The sequence below is a fragment of the Pan troglodytes genome, chromosome 10 (genome assembly GCF_028858775.2).
Source record: "Pan troglodytes isolate AG18354 chromosome 10, NHGRI_mPanTro3-v2.0_pri, whole genome shotgun sequence".
In the NCBI taxonomy this organism is placed as follows: domain Eukaryota; kingdom Metazoa; phylum Chordata; class Mammalia; order Primates; family Hominidae; genus Pan; species Pan troglodytes.
In genome coordinates, this window is record NC_072408.2 from 123551189 (window position 1) to 123568426 (window position 17238).

Genomic DNA, 17238 nt, shown 5'->3' on the forward strand with positions numbered 1-17238 from the left:
TTACTGCAACTTTTGCCTCCCAGGTTGGTGATCCTCCCACCTCAGCCTCCTGAGTAGCTGGGACTACAGGCATGTGCCACCACACCCGGCTAAATTTTAAATTTTTTCATAGAGTCGAAGTCTCACTATATTGCCCAGGCTGGTCTCAAATTCCTGGGCTCAAGCAATCCTCCCACCTAAGCCTCCCAAAGTGCTGGGATTACAGGTAATGAGCCACTGCCCCGGCCTACTATATTTGTTATTAACACACATTGAAATATTTAACATAGAGCCTGAATTGAAATATTCAACACAGCAAATGATGAATAAATACGACCTATTGTTATTTTTAGGAAATAAGATAATGATTCATAAAGTGCTCAGCCTCCTATCTGACACATACTCAACAGTCAATAATTGGCCTCTAGTATACTGTTTTCTGTTTGTTTGTTTTGACATGGAGTTTTGCTCCTGTTGCCCAGGCTGGAGTGCAATGGCGTGACCTCTGCTCACTGCAACCTCCACCTCCCGGGTTCAAGCAATTCTCCTGCCTCAGCCTCCTGAGTGCCTGGGATTACAGGCAACCGCCACCACACCCAGCTAATTTTTGTATTTTTTAGTAGGGACGGGGTTTCACCATGTTGGCCAGGTCTCAAACTCCTGACCTCAGGTGTTCCATCCGCCTCAGCCTCCCAAAGTGCTGGGATTACAGGCGTGAGCTACTGTGCCTGGCCTAGTATACTGTTATTGTTATTATTAATCTTACTTACTGTTTTTTTGTTTGTTTGTTTTTGTTTTTGTTTTTGAGATGGAGTCTCACTCTGTCACCAGGCTGGAGTGCAGTGGCGCGATCTCAGCTCACTGCAAACCTCTACCTGCTGAGTTCAAGCGATTCTCAGCCCTAACCTCAAGTGATCCACCTGCCTTGGCCTCCCAAAGTGCTGGGATTACAGGTGTGAGCCACCACGCCCGGCTTACTTATTAGATCATGGTGTTGCTGTGCCCTGGCAGGCTTATACACTGTTGTTTTAGTACTGCAGTAGGAGTGATGGTAAGAATTATCTTGTGGCCTACTACTTTCCATGAGAAAATATCGGTCAGGTGTGGTGGCTCATGCCTATAATCTCAACACTTTGCGAGGCCGAGGCAGGAGGATTGCTTGAGGCTGGGAGTTCGAGACCAGCCTGGGAAACATAGTGAGACCCTATCTCTACTGAAAAAAAAAGAGAGAGAGAGAAAGCTTCGAGAGGAGACGAGACCATTCTTTATTTCTTATTTTCTTCTTTCTGGTGACTGCCAGCTCGCTCAGATTCCTCCACCTTCCTTGCTGGGGTGCTGCCCTATCAGCCCCACCCTTTCTATTCCTAGAAGTGAAAGCTGGCATCTTCCCCACTACCCTGAATTCTGGCATCACAGCTAAGTTTTGTTTTGTGAGTATGATCATTTTATTTTTCACTTGGCAGGTTTTTTTTGTTTTGTTTTTTAATCAAAGGGAAGAGTACCAAAAAGGATTATGGGGCTACTCATTCTTGTTTTATGTGCTTATAGTGAAGAAATACAGCTTCTACAAAGTAGATCTGGAAAAATAGCTGGAGTACACATACCTATTAAAAGAGTAAGTGAGACCAGGTACAGTGGCTCATGCCTGTAATCCTGGCACTTTGGGAAGCTGAAGTGGGTGGATCACTTGAGGTCAGGAATTCGAGACCAGCCTGGCCAACATGGTGAAACCCCATCTCTACTAATAATTCAAAAATTAGCCAGGTGTGGTGGCACACACCTGTAGTCCCAGCTACTCGGGAGGCTGAGGCACAAGAATCACTTGAACCCAGGAGGTGGAGGTTGCAGTGAGCTGAGATCGCACCACTGCACTCCAGTCTGGGCGACAGAGTGAGACAGTGTCTCAATAAATAAACAGTAAGTGCATCAGGTGAAAGAGGAATCCTGTCTACAAATAACAAAAAGCAGGACTCGAAAATCATTATTTGGGGAGAATTCCAAGATTGTAGCTTGGCAAACAGTGGCAATGAAATGACTGGTGGAAGAAAATTCAATTCCATTCTGCCATCTGCCTGGGTCATGTTTGTCTGTTAGCTGGGATTTTTTTTTTTTCATTGAACATTAAACTTGAATTCCTTATGGCGTTGTAAGTTTTTTCTTTTTCTTTTTTTTTTTTTTTTGAGACAGAGTCTTGCTCTGTTGCCGAGGCTGGAGTGCAGTGGTGTGATCTCAATTCACTGCAGCCTCCCCATCCTGGGTTCAAGCAATTCTTGTGCCTCAGCCTCCTGGGTAGCTGCGACTACAGGCACATGCCACCATGTGTGGCTAATTTTTGTATTTTACTAGAGATGTGATTTCACCATGTTGGCCAGGCTGGTCTCAAACTCCTGGCCTCAAGTGATCTGCCCACCTCGGCCTCCCAAAGTGCTGGGATTACAAGTGTGCGCCACTGCACCCAGCGGTGAGTTTTTTCAATGTATGCTTTTATCACAAATTCTATCTGATTCTATCAATCAGATTCTTTTTAAAAGTAGAAATAATAAGAGGCATCATTTACTAACTGCTAGGGATTATGATCTAGAAGCTTTATCCCTCTATGAGGTGTAAGTAATGTTATTGTTCTGTCCATTTTACAGATGAGGAAACTGGGGCTTAGAGAGGTGCAGTGACTTGCCCAAGCTCAAACAGAGAGGAAGTGGCAGAGCTGGGAATTGAACCCAGCCCTTACCAGACTGCACAGCCCATCCCCTGATCCAGTGCTATAAAGTATCCCCACAGGGACCTAAATCCTGTCCCTAAGTCAGAATGGCTCAGAATTCCCAGAGATTTAGATGGCAGCCCAAATCCCCAAGAAGTGGGATTTTTTTTTATTTTTCTCTCTCTTCTGTCAACTCTGAGGGGACCAGGGATGTGCCTTTTCCCCCATGTTGCTCAGCACCTGGGCTAGGCCTGATGAGTCTAAGTGGGTGACATCAGGCCCTTCTCTGTCCCACAGGCATTGCTGTGTGCATCGGGATGGCCAGCACCTTCGCCTATGCCAACTCCACGCTTCGAGAACAGGTCTCTCTGAAGGTGAGTCACTTTCCGACCTAGTCTCCTGTGGCTGCTGCAACAAATAAGCCACAAGCCAGGCACAGTCTTCCCGGCAAGTCTCCAGAGTTCATTGTATCATTCTTATGCCTTTGCGTCCTCATAGCTTAACTCCCACATATCAGTGAGAACGTACAATGTTTGGTTTTCCATTCCTGAGTTACATCACTTAGAATAATAGTTTCCAATCTCATCCAGGTCACTGCAAGTGCTGTTAATTCATTCCTTTTTATGGCTGTGTAGTATTCCACCATGTATATATGTATATACATATATATACACCACAATTTCTTTATACACCCATTGATTGGTGGGCATTTGGGTTGGTTCCACAATTTTAAAATTGTGAATTGTGCTGCTATAAACTTGCGTGTGCAAGTATCTTTTTTGAATAATGACTTCTTTTCCTCTGGGTAGATACCCAGTAGTGGGATTGCTGGATCAAATGGTAGTTCTACTTTTAGTTCTTTAAAGAATCTCTCACACTGTTTTTCATAGCGGTTGTACTAGTTTACATTCCCACCAGCAGTGTAGACGTGTTCCCTGTCCACCGCATTCACACTAGCATCTATTGTTTTTTGACTTTTTGATTATGGCCATTCTTGCAGGAGTGAGGTGGTATCACATTGTGGTTTTGATTTGCATTTCCCTGATCATTAGCAGCGTTAAGCATTTTTTCATGTTTGTTGGCCATTTGTATATCTTCTTTTGAAAATTGTCTATTCATGTTCTTAGCCCACTTTTTGATGGGATTGTTTGTTTTTTTCTTACTGATTTGTTTGAGTTCATTGTAGATTCCGGATATTAGTCTTTTGTCAGATGTACAGATTGTGAAGATTTTCTCCCACTCTGTGGGTTGTCTGTTTACTCTGCTGACTGTTCCTTTTGCTGTGCAAAAGCTCTTTAGTTTAATTAGGTCCCAGCTATTTATCTTTGTTTTTATTGCATTTCCTTTTGGGTTCTTGGTTATGAAATCCTTGCCGAAGCCAATGTCTAGAAGGGTTTTTCCAATGTTATCTTCTAGAATTTTTATAGTTTTAGGTCCTAGGTTTAAATCCTTAATCCATCTTGAGTTGATTTTTGTATAAGGTGAGAGATGAGGATCCCGTTTCACTCTCCTACATGTGGCTAGCCAATTATCCCAGCACCATTTGTTGAAAAGGGTGTCCTTTCCCCACTTTATGTTTTTGTTATGTTCAGTTAGCTGTAAGTATTTTGGTTTATTTCTGGGTTCTCTATTCTGTTCCATTGGTCTATGTCCCTATTTTTTTTTTATAGCCCAGAGGTCTTTTTTTTTTTTTTTTTTTTTTTTAACACCTATTATGCCATGAATTCATAGGGAATAGGTTCCAGCAGCTCAGGCTCCTTCCCATTGGTTCTCACAAAGTGTGCTTCTCTGGGTGGAGCAGGCTGGCACTTGAGTTGAACCCACGTACCTTTCTCTTTGGCTTCTTTCTTTTTCTGATCATTTTCCTTCATGCATTTCAGGAAGCTGTCTCGGCTCTCAGAGTGCTTAATGTGCTCAATATGCACATTAATTCTCTCGGCAAGAATCTTGCCCTTAACTTGTTTGTTTACAACAATGCCAACAGCATGCTGGGTAACATTGTAGAATCTTCCAGTTTTGCCATGGTAACACTTACGGGGCATTCCTTTTTGAACAGTACCCATTCCCTTGATGTCTACAATATCACCTTTCTTATAGATTCACATATACATGGCCAAAGGAACAACTCCATGTTTTCTAAAAGGCCTAGAGAACATATATCGGGTGCCTCTCCTCTTTCCCTTTGTGTTCGTCATTTTGGCGAATTACTAGAAGATGGCAGTTCCGGCTGAAAGGAAAAGATATGTCCTTATTTTTGTACCAGTACCATGCTGTTTTGGTGACTATGGCCTTATAGTATAGGTTGAAATCAGGTAGTGTGATGCCTCCAGCTTTTTCTTTTTGCTTAGTCTTGCTTCAGTTATGTGGGCTCTTTTCTGGTTCCATATGAATTTTGGAATTTTTTTTTTCTAATTCTGTGAAGAATGATGGTAGTATTTTGATGAGGATTGCATTGAATTTGTAGATTGCTCTTGGCAGTATGGTCATTTTCACAGTATTGATTCTACCCATTCATGAGCATGGGATGTGTTTCCATTTGTTCGTGTCATCTATGATTTCTTTCAGCAATGTTTTGTAGTTGTCCTTGTAGAGGTTTTTCAACTCCTTGGTTAGGTATATTCCTAAGGTTTTTTTTTGTTTTTTGTTTTTTGTTTTGCAGCTATTGTAAAAGGGGTTGAGTTCTTGATGTGATTCTCTACTTGGTCGCTGTTGGTGTATAAAAGAGCTACTGACTTGTGTACATTAATCTTGTATCTGAAAAGTTTGTTTTATGTTGGCTGTGGGTTTATCATAGATGGCTTTTATTACACTAAGGTATGTCCCTTTTATGCCATTTTGCTGAGAGTTTTAATTATAAAGGGATGCTGGATTTTGTCAAATGCTTTTTCTGCATCTATTGAAATGATCATGTGATTTTTGTTTTTAATTCTGTTTACGTGGTGTATCACATTTATTGACTTGCGCATGTTAAACCATCCCTGCATCCCTGGTATGAAACCCACTTGATCATGGTGGATTATCTTTTTGGTAATTTGTTGGATTCGGTTAGCAAGTATTTTGTTAAGGATTTTAGCATCTATGTTCATCAAGGATATCCATCTGTAGTTTTCTTTTTTGGTTATGTCCTTTCCTGGTTTTGGTATTAGGGTGATGCTGGCTTCATAGAATGAATTAGGGAGGGTTCCTTCTTTCTCTATCTTGTGGAATAATGTTAAAAAGATTGGTACCAATTCTTCGAATGTCTGGTAGAATTCTGCTGTGAATCTGTCTGGTCCTGAACTTTTTTTTGTTGGTAATTTTTTAATTACCATTTCAATCTCGCTGCTTGTTATTGGTCTGTTTAGGGTATCTAATTCTTCCTGATTTAAGCAAGAAGGGTTGTATTTTTCCAGGAATTTATCCATCTCTTCTAGGTTTTCTAGTTTTTGTGCATAAAGGTGTTCATAGTAGCCTTGATTGACCTTTTATATTTCAGTGGTGTCACTTGAAATATCTCCTGTTTCGTTTCTTAGTGAGGTCATTGGATTTTCTCTCTTCTTTTCTTGGTTAATCTTGCTAATGGTCTATCAGTTTTATTTATCTTTTCAAAGAATCAGCTTCTTGTTTTGTTTATCTTTTGAATTTTTTTGTTTCAATTTCATTTAGTTCTGCTCTGATCTTGGTTATTTCCTTTCTTCTGCTGGGTTTGGATTTGGTTTCTTCTTGTTTCTCTAGTTCCTTGAGGGGTGACCTTAGAGTGTCAGTTTGTGCTCTTTCAGTCTTTTTGATGTAAGCATTTAGGGCTATGAGCTTTCCTCTTAGCACCACCTTTGCTATATCCCAGAGGTTTTGATAGGTTGTGTCATTATTGTCATTCAGTTTGAAGAATTTTTTAATTTCCATCTTGATGTCATTTTTGACCCAATGCTCATTCAGGAGCAGGTTATTTAATTTCCATGTGTTTGCATGGTTTTGAAGATTCCTTTGGGAGTTGATTTCCAGTTTTATTCTGCCATGGTCTGAGAGAGTACTTGATATAATTTCAATTTTCTTAAATTTATTGAGGCTCGTTTTGTGGCCTATCATATAGTCTATCTTGGAGAAAGTTCCATGCGCTGTTGAATAGAATGTGTATTCTGCGGTTGTCAGATGAAATGTTCTGTATGTATCTGTTAAATCCATTTGTTCCAAGGTATAGTTTAAATCCATTGTTTCTTTGTTGACTTTCTGTCTTGATGACCTGTCTAGTGCTGCCAGTGGAATACTGAAGTCCCCTACTATTACTATGTTGCTGTCAATCTCATTTCTTAGGTCTGTTAGTCATTGTTTTATAAATGTGGGAGCTCCAGTGTTAGGTGCATATATATTTAGAATTGTGATATTTTCCTGTTGGACAAGGCCTTTTACCATTATATAATGTCCCTCTTTGTCTCTTTTAACCACTGTTGCTTTAAAGTTTGTTTTGTCTGATATAAGAATAGCTACCCCTGCTTGCTTTTGGTGTCCATTTGCATGAAATGCCTTTTTCCACCCCTTTAAGTTTATGTGAGTCCTTATGTGTTAGGTGAGTCACCTGAAGGCAGCAGATGGTTGGTTGGTGAGTTCTTATCTATTCTGTGATTCTGTGTCTTTTAAGTGGAGCATTTAGGCCACTTACATTCAATGTTAGTATTGAAATGTGAGGTACCATTGCATTCATCATGCTCTTTGTTGCCCGTGTACTTTGGTTTTTTTCATTTTTTGTTTTTGCTTTTTAACTTGTATTTTTGTTTTATGGTCCTGTGTGATTTATGCTTTAAAGAGGGTCTGTTGTGATGTGTTTCCAGGATTTGTTTCAAGATTTAGAGCTCCTTTTAGCAGTTCTTATAGTGGTGACTTGGTAATGGCAAATTCTTGGTAATGGGTGAATTCTCTTAGCATTTGTTTGTCTGAAAATACTGTATCTTTCCTTCATATATGATTGTTAGTTTCACTGGATACAAAATTCTTGGCTAATCATTGTTTTGTTTGAGGAGGCTGAAGATAGGGCCCCAATCCCTTCTAGCTTGTAGGGTTTCTGCTGAGAAATCTGCCGTTAATCTGATAGGTTTTCCTTTATAGGTTAGCTGGTGCTTCTGTCTCACAGCTCTTAAGATTGTTTCCTTCGTTTTAACTTTGGATAACCTGATGACAGTGTGCCTAGGCAAAGACCTTTTTGCGATGAATTTCCCGGGTGTTCTTTGTGCTTCTTGTATTTGGATGTCTAGGTCTCTAGCAAGGTCGGGGACATTTTCCTCGATTATTCCCCCAAATATGTTTTCCAAGCTTTCAGAATTCTCTTCTTCAGGAACACTGATTATTCTTAGGTTTGGTCATTTAACGTAATCCCAGACTTCTTGGAGGCTTTGTTCATATTTTCTTATTCCCTTTTCTTTGTCTTTGTTGGATTGGGTTAATTCAAAGACCTTGTCTTCGAGCTCTGAATTTCTTTCTTCTACTTGTTCAATTCTATTGCCGAGACTTTCCAGAGCATTTTGCATTTCTAAAAATGTGTCCAAAGTTTCCTGAATTTTTAATAGTTTTTTCTTTAAGCTATCTATTTCCTTGAATATTTCTCCCTTCACTTCTTGTATCATATTTTGGAATTCGTTGCACTGGGCTTTGCCTTTCTCTGGTCCCTCCCTGATTAGCTTAATAACTAACTTTCTGAATTCTTTTTCAGGTAAATCAGGGATTTCTTCTTGGTTTAGATCCATTGCTGGTGAACTAGTGTGATTTTGGGGGAGTGTTGAAGAGCCTTGTTTTGTCATATTACCAGGGTTGGTTTTCTGGTTCCTTCTCATTTGGGTAGACTCCGTCAGACGGAAGGTCTAGGGCTGAAGGCTGTTGTTCAGATTCTTTTGTCCCAGGGGGTTTTCCCTCTTTTTGGTACTCTTCCCCCTTTTCCTATGGATGTGGCTTCCTGTGAGCCAAACTGCAGTGATTGTTGTCTGTCTTCTGGGTCTAGCCACTCAGCGAGTCTACCTGGCTCCAGGCTGGTACTGGGGGTTGTCTGCACAGAGTCCTGTGATGTGAACTGTCTATGGGTCTCTCAGCCATGGATACCAGTGCCTGTTGCCGTGGAGGTGGTGGAGGGTGCAATGGACTCCGTGAGGGTTCTTAGCTTTGGTGGTTTAATGTGCTATTTTTGTGCTGGTTGGCCTCCTGCCAGGAGGTGGCGCTTTCCAGAGAGCATCAGCTGTGGTAGCGTGGCGAGGAACCCGTGGAGCTCTAGAACTCTCGAGTTTCTATGGCCTTTGTCTTCCGCTACCAGGGTGGGTAGGAGGGAAGGACCATCGGTTTGGGGTGAGGCTAGGCGCTTCTGACCTCTCACTCTCCTTGGGCGGGTCTTGCTATGGGTTAAGTAGGTGACATTCCCAGGTCACTGGTGTTGTGTACCAAGGAGGATTATGGCTGCTTCTGCTGAGTCATGCGGGTTGTCAGGGAAGTGGGGGAAAGCTGGCAGTCACAGGCCTCACCCAGCTCCCCTGCAAAACGAAGGGCTGGTCTCACTCCCACCGTGCCCACCACAACAGCCCCCAGACCATTTCCAGGTGGAGAGCGATAGGGGCTTGAAAACCTGCCCCAGACTATCCGCCTCCCAGCTGCCAAAGAAGAGGGTTTAGTTCGTGCCGCCGCTGTGGAGTCTGCACACTGGATTTGCACCCTCCCCTGAGTTCTGGCCAGGAGGCTTCTTACCCTGTTCAACTTGTTACACAGTTCAGCTAGAGATTTGCTTCTCCCTGTGGAGTTTTAGCCCTTGCTCCTACCCATTGGATCCCCGTGGTGCCAGACAGGAATGGGCTGCTGGGGGACCCAGTGAGCTCCCAGGGCCTTGCTGCTGCTTCCTCTACGCCTGTATTTTGCTCGGCTTTCCAAATTGACTCAGCGCCAGATAAAGTTGGAAACTTCTCCTGCAAACAGACCTTCAGCTTCCCCCGTGAGGGTGAGTGTTCGGGAGAGGAGGGTCTCCCTTTCCCACTTCCGCAGTTGGGGCATTCGCAGTTTTGGGGGCTCTCCTGGGTCCTGCAGGAGCAGTCCGTTTCCTTCAGAGTCTGTGGGTCCTCTCGGCATTGCTGGTTCGTCCTTGCAGTCAATCTGGTGCTATAATTCACAATGCGAGCTGCCGCCCGCCGCTCTCTCTGGAGCTGCAATCTAGTCCTGCCTCCCATCCGCCATGATCTCACCAAAACTTCTTCTTTTATTTCATAATTTTTAGAGACAGAGTCTTGCTCTGTTGTCCAGGCTGCAGTGCAGTGGCATGACCATAGCTCATTGTAGCCTCCAACTCCCGGATTCAAGCAATCCTCTGACCTCAGCCTCCTAGGGAGGCCATTCTTCTGTCTATCAGCCCTGGGTAGATCCCTGAATGTTCCTTCTTTCTCCCCTCCAACAGCAGCATCTCCTCCACGTACACCTAGCCCAGTCCCTTTACGCCGCAGACATTCAGCTCATTAGCTCACTTTCATTTTTTGTTACTTTCTTTTTGAGACGGAATCTTGCTCTGTTGCCCAGGCTGGAGTGCAGTGGCATGATCTTGGCGCACTGTAACCTCTGCCTCCCAGGTTCAAACAATTCCTCTGCCTCAGTCTCCCCAGTAGCTGGGACTACAGACACACACCACCCCGCCTAGCTAATTTTGTATTTTTAGTAGAGACGGGGTTTCACCATGTTGGCCAGGCTGGTCTCAAACTCCTGACCTCCGGTAATCCGCACACCTTGGCCTCCAAAAGTGCTGGGTTTACAGGCGTGAGCCACCATGCCCGGCCCCATTAGGTTACTTTCATTCCACCTTCATGCTTATGGCCATTCCTCTTATGCTGCTGGGTGGACATAGAGCTTCACCACCATCCTCCTGCATGTCCTCTGTGTCTGCTGAGCACTAACTGCGTGCCCGGCACAGTACTGAGCCCATTGCTCATCTCAGCAGGTTCATCCCAGCAACCTGGGAGGGAAACAAAATCATTTTTCTGTCATTTTCCCACTGAGGAAACAGTGGCTCAGAGACACTAAGTTCCTTACCTGAGGTCACACAGCCAGTGCAAGTGATGGCATCATGATTTGCACCTGGGTAGTTGAGCCCGTGCTCATTCCAGGTTCAAATCCCTGCTCCTCCACCCACCTGCAGACCCTCAATTAGGTTACCTTGGTGATCTCAGCCTCAGGTGCCGCCTCTGGAAAAGAGCCTGTTGGCACCAATTCACAAACCCATTGAAAGGATTGAATGAAATAGTGCATCCAGGCCGGTCGCGGTGGCTCACGCCTGTAATCCCAACTACTCAGGAGGCTGAGGCATGAGAATCATTTGAATCTGGGAGGCAGAGGTTGTAGTGAGCCAAGATCACACCACCACCCTCCAACCCGGGTGACAGAGTGAGACTGTCTCAAAAAAAAAAAAAAAAAAACAGAAAAAAAGAAAAGAGCCAGGCACGGTGGCTCATGCATGTAATCCCAGCATTTTGGGAGGCCAAGGCAGGTGGATCACTTGAGGTCAGGAGTTCGAGACCAGCCTGAACAATGTGGTGAAACCCGGTCTCTACTAAAAAGATACAAAATTAGCCAGCCATGGTGGCTCACACCTGTAATCCCAGCTACTTGGGAGGCTGAGGCAGGAGAATTGCTTGAACCTGGGAGGTGGAGGTTGAAGTGAGCCAAGATTGTGTCATTGCACACCAGCCTGGGTTGAGATGGTTTGATGGTTTGAGATGGTTTCACTCCATCTCAAAAAAAAAAAAAAACAAAGAAAGAAATAGTGCATACAAGGTGTTTAGCACAAGTACTGGGTATGGTGGCCTATGCCTGTAATCCCAGCAACTCAGGAGGCTGAGGCGGGAGGATCCCTTGAACCCAGGAGTTTGAGACCAGTCTGGGCAACATAGCAAGACCCCTTTCTTCTCTACCAATTTTTTTTTTTTTTTTTTGAGATGAAGTCTCACTCTGTCACCCAGGCTGGAGTGCAGTAGTGCAATCTCGGCTCACTGCAACCTCTGCCTCCCAAGTAGCGAGATTACAGGTGTGCACCACCAAGATTACCAAGTGATTCTCCTGCCTCAGCCTCCTGAGTAGCTGAGATTACAGGTGCATGCCACCATGCCTGGCTAATTTTTATATTTTTAGTAGAGATGGGGTTTCACCATGTTGGCCAGGCTGGTCTTGAACACTTGACCTCAGGTGATCCGACCACCTCAGCCTCCCAAAGTGCTGGGATTACAGGCGTGAGCCACCATACCTGGCTTGCAAAAGTTTTTTTAAAAAGTTAGCCAGGTGTGGGGGCATGTGCCTGTCATCCTAGCTACTCAGGAGGCTGAAGCAGGAGGATTGCTTGATCCCAGGAGTTTGAGGCTGCAGTGAGCTATGATTGCACCACTGCACTCTAGCCTGGGCAACAGAACAAGACCTTCTCTGTTTAAGAAAAAATAAAAAGAAGGCAATGTTTAGCATGGTGCCTGGCATGTAGGAAACATTTAATTGAGCTAGTTTTCAAAAGTCTGTGCTTTCAGAAAAAAAAAAAAAATCTCATCAGAAAGTGGCCTAAGGATGTTAATAGGCAATTCTCAAAAGAAGATATACAAATGGCCAACAAACTTATGAAAAAATGCTCAGCATCACTACCGATCAGGGAAATGCAAATCAAAACCACAATGCAGTACCACCTTACTCCAGCAAGAATGGCCATTATCAAAAAATCAAAAAATAATAGATGTCGGCATGAATGCGGGAACACTTCTACACTGCTGGTGGGAATGTAAACTAGTACAACCACTATGGAAAACAGTGTGGAGATTCCTTAAAGAACTAAAAGTAGAACTAGGCTGGGCGCAGTGGCTCACGCCTGTAATCCCAGCACTTTGGGAGGCTGAGGTGGGTGGATCACAAGGTCAGGAGATCGAGACCATCCTGGCTAACACAGTGAAACCCCATCTCAGTTAAAAAAAAAAAAAACAACAACAAAAAAATTAGCTGGATGTGGTGGCAGGCGCCTGTAGTCCCAGCTACTCGGGAGGCTGAGGCAGGAGAATGGCGTGAACCTGGGAGTTGGAACTTGCAGTGAGCCGAGATCGCGCCAGTGCACTCCAGCCTGGGTGACAGAGCGAGACTCCATCTCAAAAAAAAAGGGGGGCGGGGGGGAAAGAACTAAAAGTAGAACTACCATTTGATCCAGCAATCCTACTGCTAGGCATCTACCCAGAGGAAAAGAAGTCATTATATGAAAAAAATACTTACGTACTCATGTTTATAGCAGCACAATTCACAATTTCAAAAATGTAGAACCATCCCAAATGCCCATCAACCAACGAGTGGGTAAAGAAACTGGTATATGTATATGATGGAATTCTACTCGGCCATAAAAAGGAATGAATTAATGGAATTCGCAGCAACCTGGATGGGATTGGAGACTATTATTCTAAGTAAAGTAACTCAGGAATGAAAAGCTAAACCTTTTGTATGTTCTCACTCATAAGTGGTAGCTAGGCTATAAGGATGCAAAGGCATAAGAATGATACAGTGGACTTTGGGGACTCTGGGGGAAAGAGTGGGAAGGGAGTGAGGGATTAAAGACTACAAATTGGGTTCAGTGTATACTGCCCAGGTGATGGGTGCACGAAAATCTCACAAATCACCACAAAAGAACTTATTCATGTAATACCACCTGTTCACCAAAAACCTATGGAAATAATTTTTTTTTTTAAGTCTGTGCTTTCTCCTGCACAGGTGATCCCATAATAATCACCAGCTTCACTGACCCTTCTATAGCATCATCTGCTTTCTCAAAAGCACTTGGTCCTCCATGCAGCATGGAGGACAACCCAGTCTCCATTTGCACATGAGCACATTGAGGTTCGGAGTTGGGGACAGAGTCAGAGGTCCTTCCTGACCCTTAGTCTCATCTTCTTTATGCAAACTCCTTTCTGCTGTTGTTAAAACAGTAGGAGGGGGCAAGGACAGTGGCTCACGCCTATAATCCCAGCACTTTGGGAGGCTGAGACAGGTAGATCACCTGAGTTCAGCAGTTCGAGACCAGCTTGGCCAACATGGTGAAACCCCGTCCCTACTAAAAATACAAAAATTAGCTGGGCATGGTGGTGGGCGCCTGTAATCCCAGCCACTTGGGAGGCTGAGGCAGGAGAACCACTTGAACCCAGGAGGCAGAGGTTGCAATGAGCTGAGATTGCGCCACTACACTCCAGCCTGGGCAACAAGAGCAAAAGTCCGTCTCAAAAACAAACAAACAAAACAGTAGGAGGCAGCTTTGAGGGCTAGGTCTGTCTCAAATGCAGTAACATCCAAATGGCACCTTGACTTAAATTTTAGGAGCTGAGAGGATCTCTGTATCCATGGACGGGCCTCCAGGGGTCCTTGATGCTCATGAAGACACAGGTGACACTTTGCCTGTATGTGCGTATCTTCCATAAGAGCAGGTCTACATGGCCCTTAGTAAGCTTAGGCGTCGCAGCTGATTAGGAGAGAACTACCTCCTTTGTCCTTCAGTTTCTGTCTTCCCAGAACATTGCTAATTCCCTCTTCCTATTCACCTTTGGTTTGGATTCATAGAGAATTAAACTGGAATCTATTATTCATTGGAGTAAAAAGAGCTGCCGGGTGGATTAATCACATTGATAAGAGCAGTTGGTTGGTTGGAGGTGGTTTCTAGCATCATTAACCTTGACTGCTCCTGGAATAATGGGTGGATGGAGATGCATTTGTTTCGTCCACTCTCTGGAAATGTGCATCATAACAGTGCGTGGGGCACTGAGCTGTGTCTGGAGACACTGTGTATTGAGCATTTACCGAAACCACAGGGAAGGTTACACTGGGAAAGTTATGACCTCATCTTATTCCAGCAATGCAGCCACTCCAGTCTGAAAAAAGGCACGAGCTGTTGAGAATCAACAGCAGAGGGATCTGCCTATGTGTCCCAGGGTACATAGGCAGGAACACGCCCCCCTTTGCATCTCCTTCAGACATTTCCTAGGATTGCTGTCAGGCTATGAAACTGCTGGGAAACAGCAAACTGAGGATTTCCAATTTGTCTTCCTGGGGACTAGACAGGAATGAGGCTGAAGAAGGAGAAATGGGGCTGGATTGTGAAGGGCTTTGAGAATTAGGTATATAAGCTTGGATTTAATTCTACACTGTGGCATTCCATGGAATGGTCAGTCCAGGGCAGTGGGCCAGAGGTCTTCCCTAGAAAAAGTGAAAGCAGAAATTTCCAACCTCTAGATCTGAATCTTCTGCTGGGTTGTAAACTCTTAATAATCAGTCCTACCCCTTAGCAAGCTTTAAATACGAATCTGTACCAGACTGAATGTTTGCATTTAAAAATTTGACTTTTGCCTGTAATTCCAGTGTTTTGGGAGCCCAAGGCAGGAGGATCACTTGAGGCCAGGAGTTCAAGACCAGCCTGAGCCAAATAGCAAGACTCTGTCTCTAAAAAAAAATTTAAAAATTTTGTTTAGCCAGGTATAGTGACACCTGCCTGTGGTGCTAGCTACTTAGGATGCTGAGGCAGGAGGATCACTTGAGCCCAGGAGTTCAAGGTTACAGTGAGCTATGATCACACTACTGTACTCCAGCCTAGGCAACAGAAAAAAAAATTAAAATAAAAAATTTGATTTAATCTTTAACAACCCCATTTTCAAATGAAGACACTGAGACTTAAAACACAGCCCCTTGAGGTTTCTTAACCTCTCTGTGCTTTAGTTCTTAACAGCATTTTATGTACTTTAATTCTTACAACTCTATAAGGTAGATACTAAGATATACCCATTTTACAGATGAGGAAAGGGAAACTGAAAGAGTTTAAATAACTTGCCTGGAGTTGGACAGCTCCCACACAGGATTTGACCAGGGATTTGAATGTGTGCCATCCTGCTCTGGAGTCTGCTGCGAACCATGGTGTTCTCTTGCCTTTCTAGATAGTTTTTCAAGCAGATGTCCACCATTCTGCCACTTTCTCCGTGACCACCGCTTGGGTATCAGTGGAATAGAAAGGTGCCAATGCCCTTCCTTTCACCTTCAGCACCACTTCCTTCAAAATGTTGACAAAGTGAAAAGCTGCCAGTCATCAGGGTACATTCTGGAAGGTTCTGCCACATGCACCTTTGATATCACATATCTCTTGCTTTGTCTTCAGGAGAAGAGGTCAGTGCTGGTCATCTTGTGGATCCTGGCCTTTCTGGCGGGGAACACCCTCTATGTGCTTTATACATTCAGCTCCCAGCAGCTGTACAACAGGTGAGCATGGGAATCCAACCCCCACGGTGGGAGAGTAGGGCACTTGGCTGGGGTTGGGGCACGTACCCTTTCACTTGAGAATGAGGCACAAGCTCTATGTCATGTTGTAACTTCCAAATTCCACCCTGCTGTTACTACTCATATATATCTAGACCAGCACTCAATAGTAGAATTTCAAGGCAAGCCACATAGGTAAATTAACATCTTCTAGTTCCTGAAAACTAAACAGAAACAGGTGGAATCAATTATAATAATTGATTTTATTTAACCCAGTATATCAAAAATATTTGTTTTTTGTTTTGTCTGTTTGTTTTGCTTTTTTTTTGAGACAGGATCTCACTGCATCACCCAGGCTGGCAGTGGTGTGATCATGGCTCACTGCAGCCTCGACCTCCCAGGGCTCAGGTGATCCTCCCACATCAGCCTCCCAAGTAGCTGGTACTACAAGTGCATGCCACCACACCTGGCTAATTTTTACATTTTTTGTAGAGATGGGGTTTCCCTGTGTTGCCCAGGCTGGGCTCGGGCCTCTGAGCTCAGGCAATCCACCTGCCTTGGCCTCCCAAAGTGCTGGGATTGATTACAGGTGTGAGCCGCCGCACCTGGCCCCAAAAGATTGTCATTTCAACATATGATCGATATAAAAATTATGTTTTGTTTTTTTTTTTTTGTTTTTTCTTGTTTTTTGAGACAGAGTCTCACTCTGTCGCCCAGGCTGGAGTGCAGTGGCACGATCTCAGCTCACTGCAATCTCCGCCTCCCAGGTTCAAGCAGTTCTCCTGCCTCAGCCTCCCAAGTAGCTGGGATTACAGACATGTGCCACCACGCCCAGCGAATTTTTGTATTTTTAGTAGAGACAGGGTTTCACCATATTGGTCAAGCTGGTCTCAAACTCCTGACCTCGTGATCCACCTGCCTTGGCCTCCCAAAGTGCTGGGATTACAGGCGTGAGCCACTGCCCCTGGTTTTACATTCTTTTTTCACGTTAACTCTTTGTAATCTGGTATCTTACATATACAGCTCATGTCAGTTCCAACTAACCACATTTCAAGTGTTCAAAATGGTTAGTGAACACTGTATGAATAGTGCAGGTCTGGAATATTTCTGGAAGGACAACCAAGAAACTAGAAATAATAATTGCCTCTTGGTGGGCACTGGAGATCAGAAACTTACTTTGCACAGTTTGGCCTTTTTTTTTTTTTTTTTGGAGATGGAGTTTCACTCTTTGTTGCCCAGGCTGGGGTGCAGTGGTGCAATCCCGGCTCACTGCAACCTATGCCTCCCAGGTTCAAGTGATTCTCCCGTCTCAGCCTCTTGAGTAGCTGGGA

General features: G+C 44.1%; 1 protein-coding gene and 1 pseudogene across 6 annotated transcripts in view; one reads left to right on the plus strand and one right to left on the minus strand.

The window, feature by feature from the left end:
• The window catches only part of RNFT2 (ring finger protein, transmembrane 2), a 114098-nt gene that overhangs the window by 12744 nt on the left and 84116 nt on the right, over positions 1 to 17238 (plus strand). For all 6 annotated transcript variants that reach the window (XM_054664665.2, XM_016924320.4, XM_009426335.5 and 3 more), the window contains 2 exons: positions 2975 to 3051; positions 15810 to 15910. In XM_054664665.2, the coding sequence (XP_054520640.1) occupies positions 2975 to 3051; positions 15810 to 15910 (178 nt within the window). The remainder of the gene's footprint in view (positions 1 to 2974; positions 3052 to 15809; positions 15911 to 17238) is intronic.
• Positions 4354 to 4923, minus strand: LOC134807516 (large ribosomal subunit protein eL21-like; annotated as a pseudogene).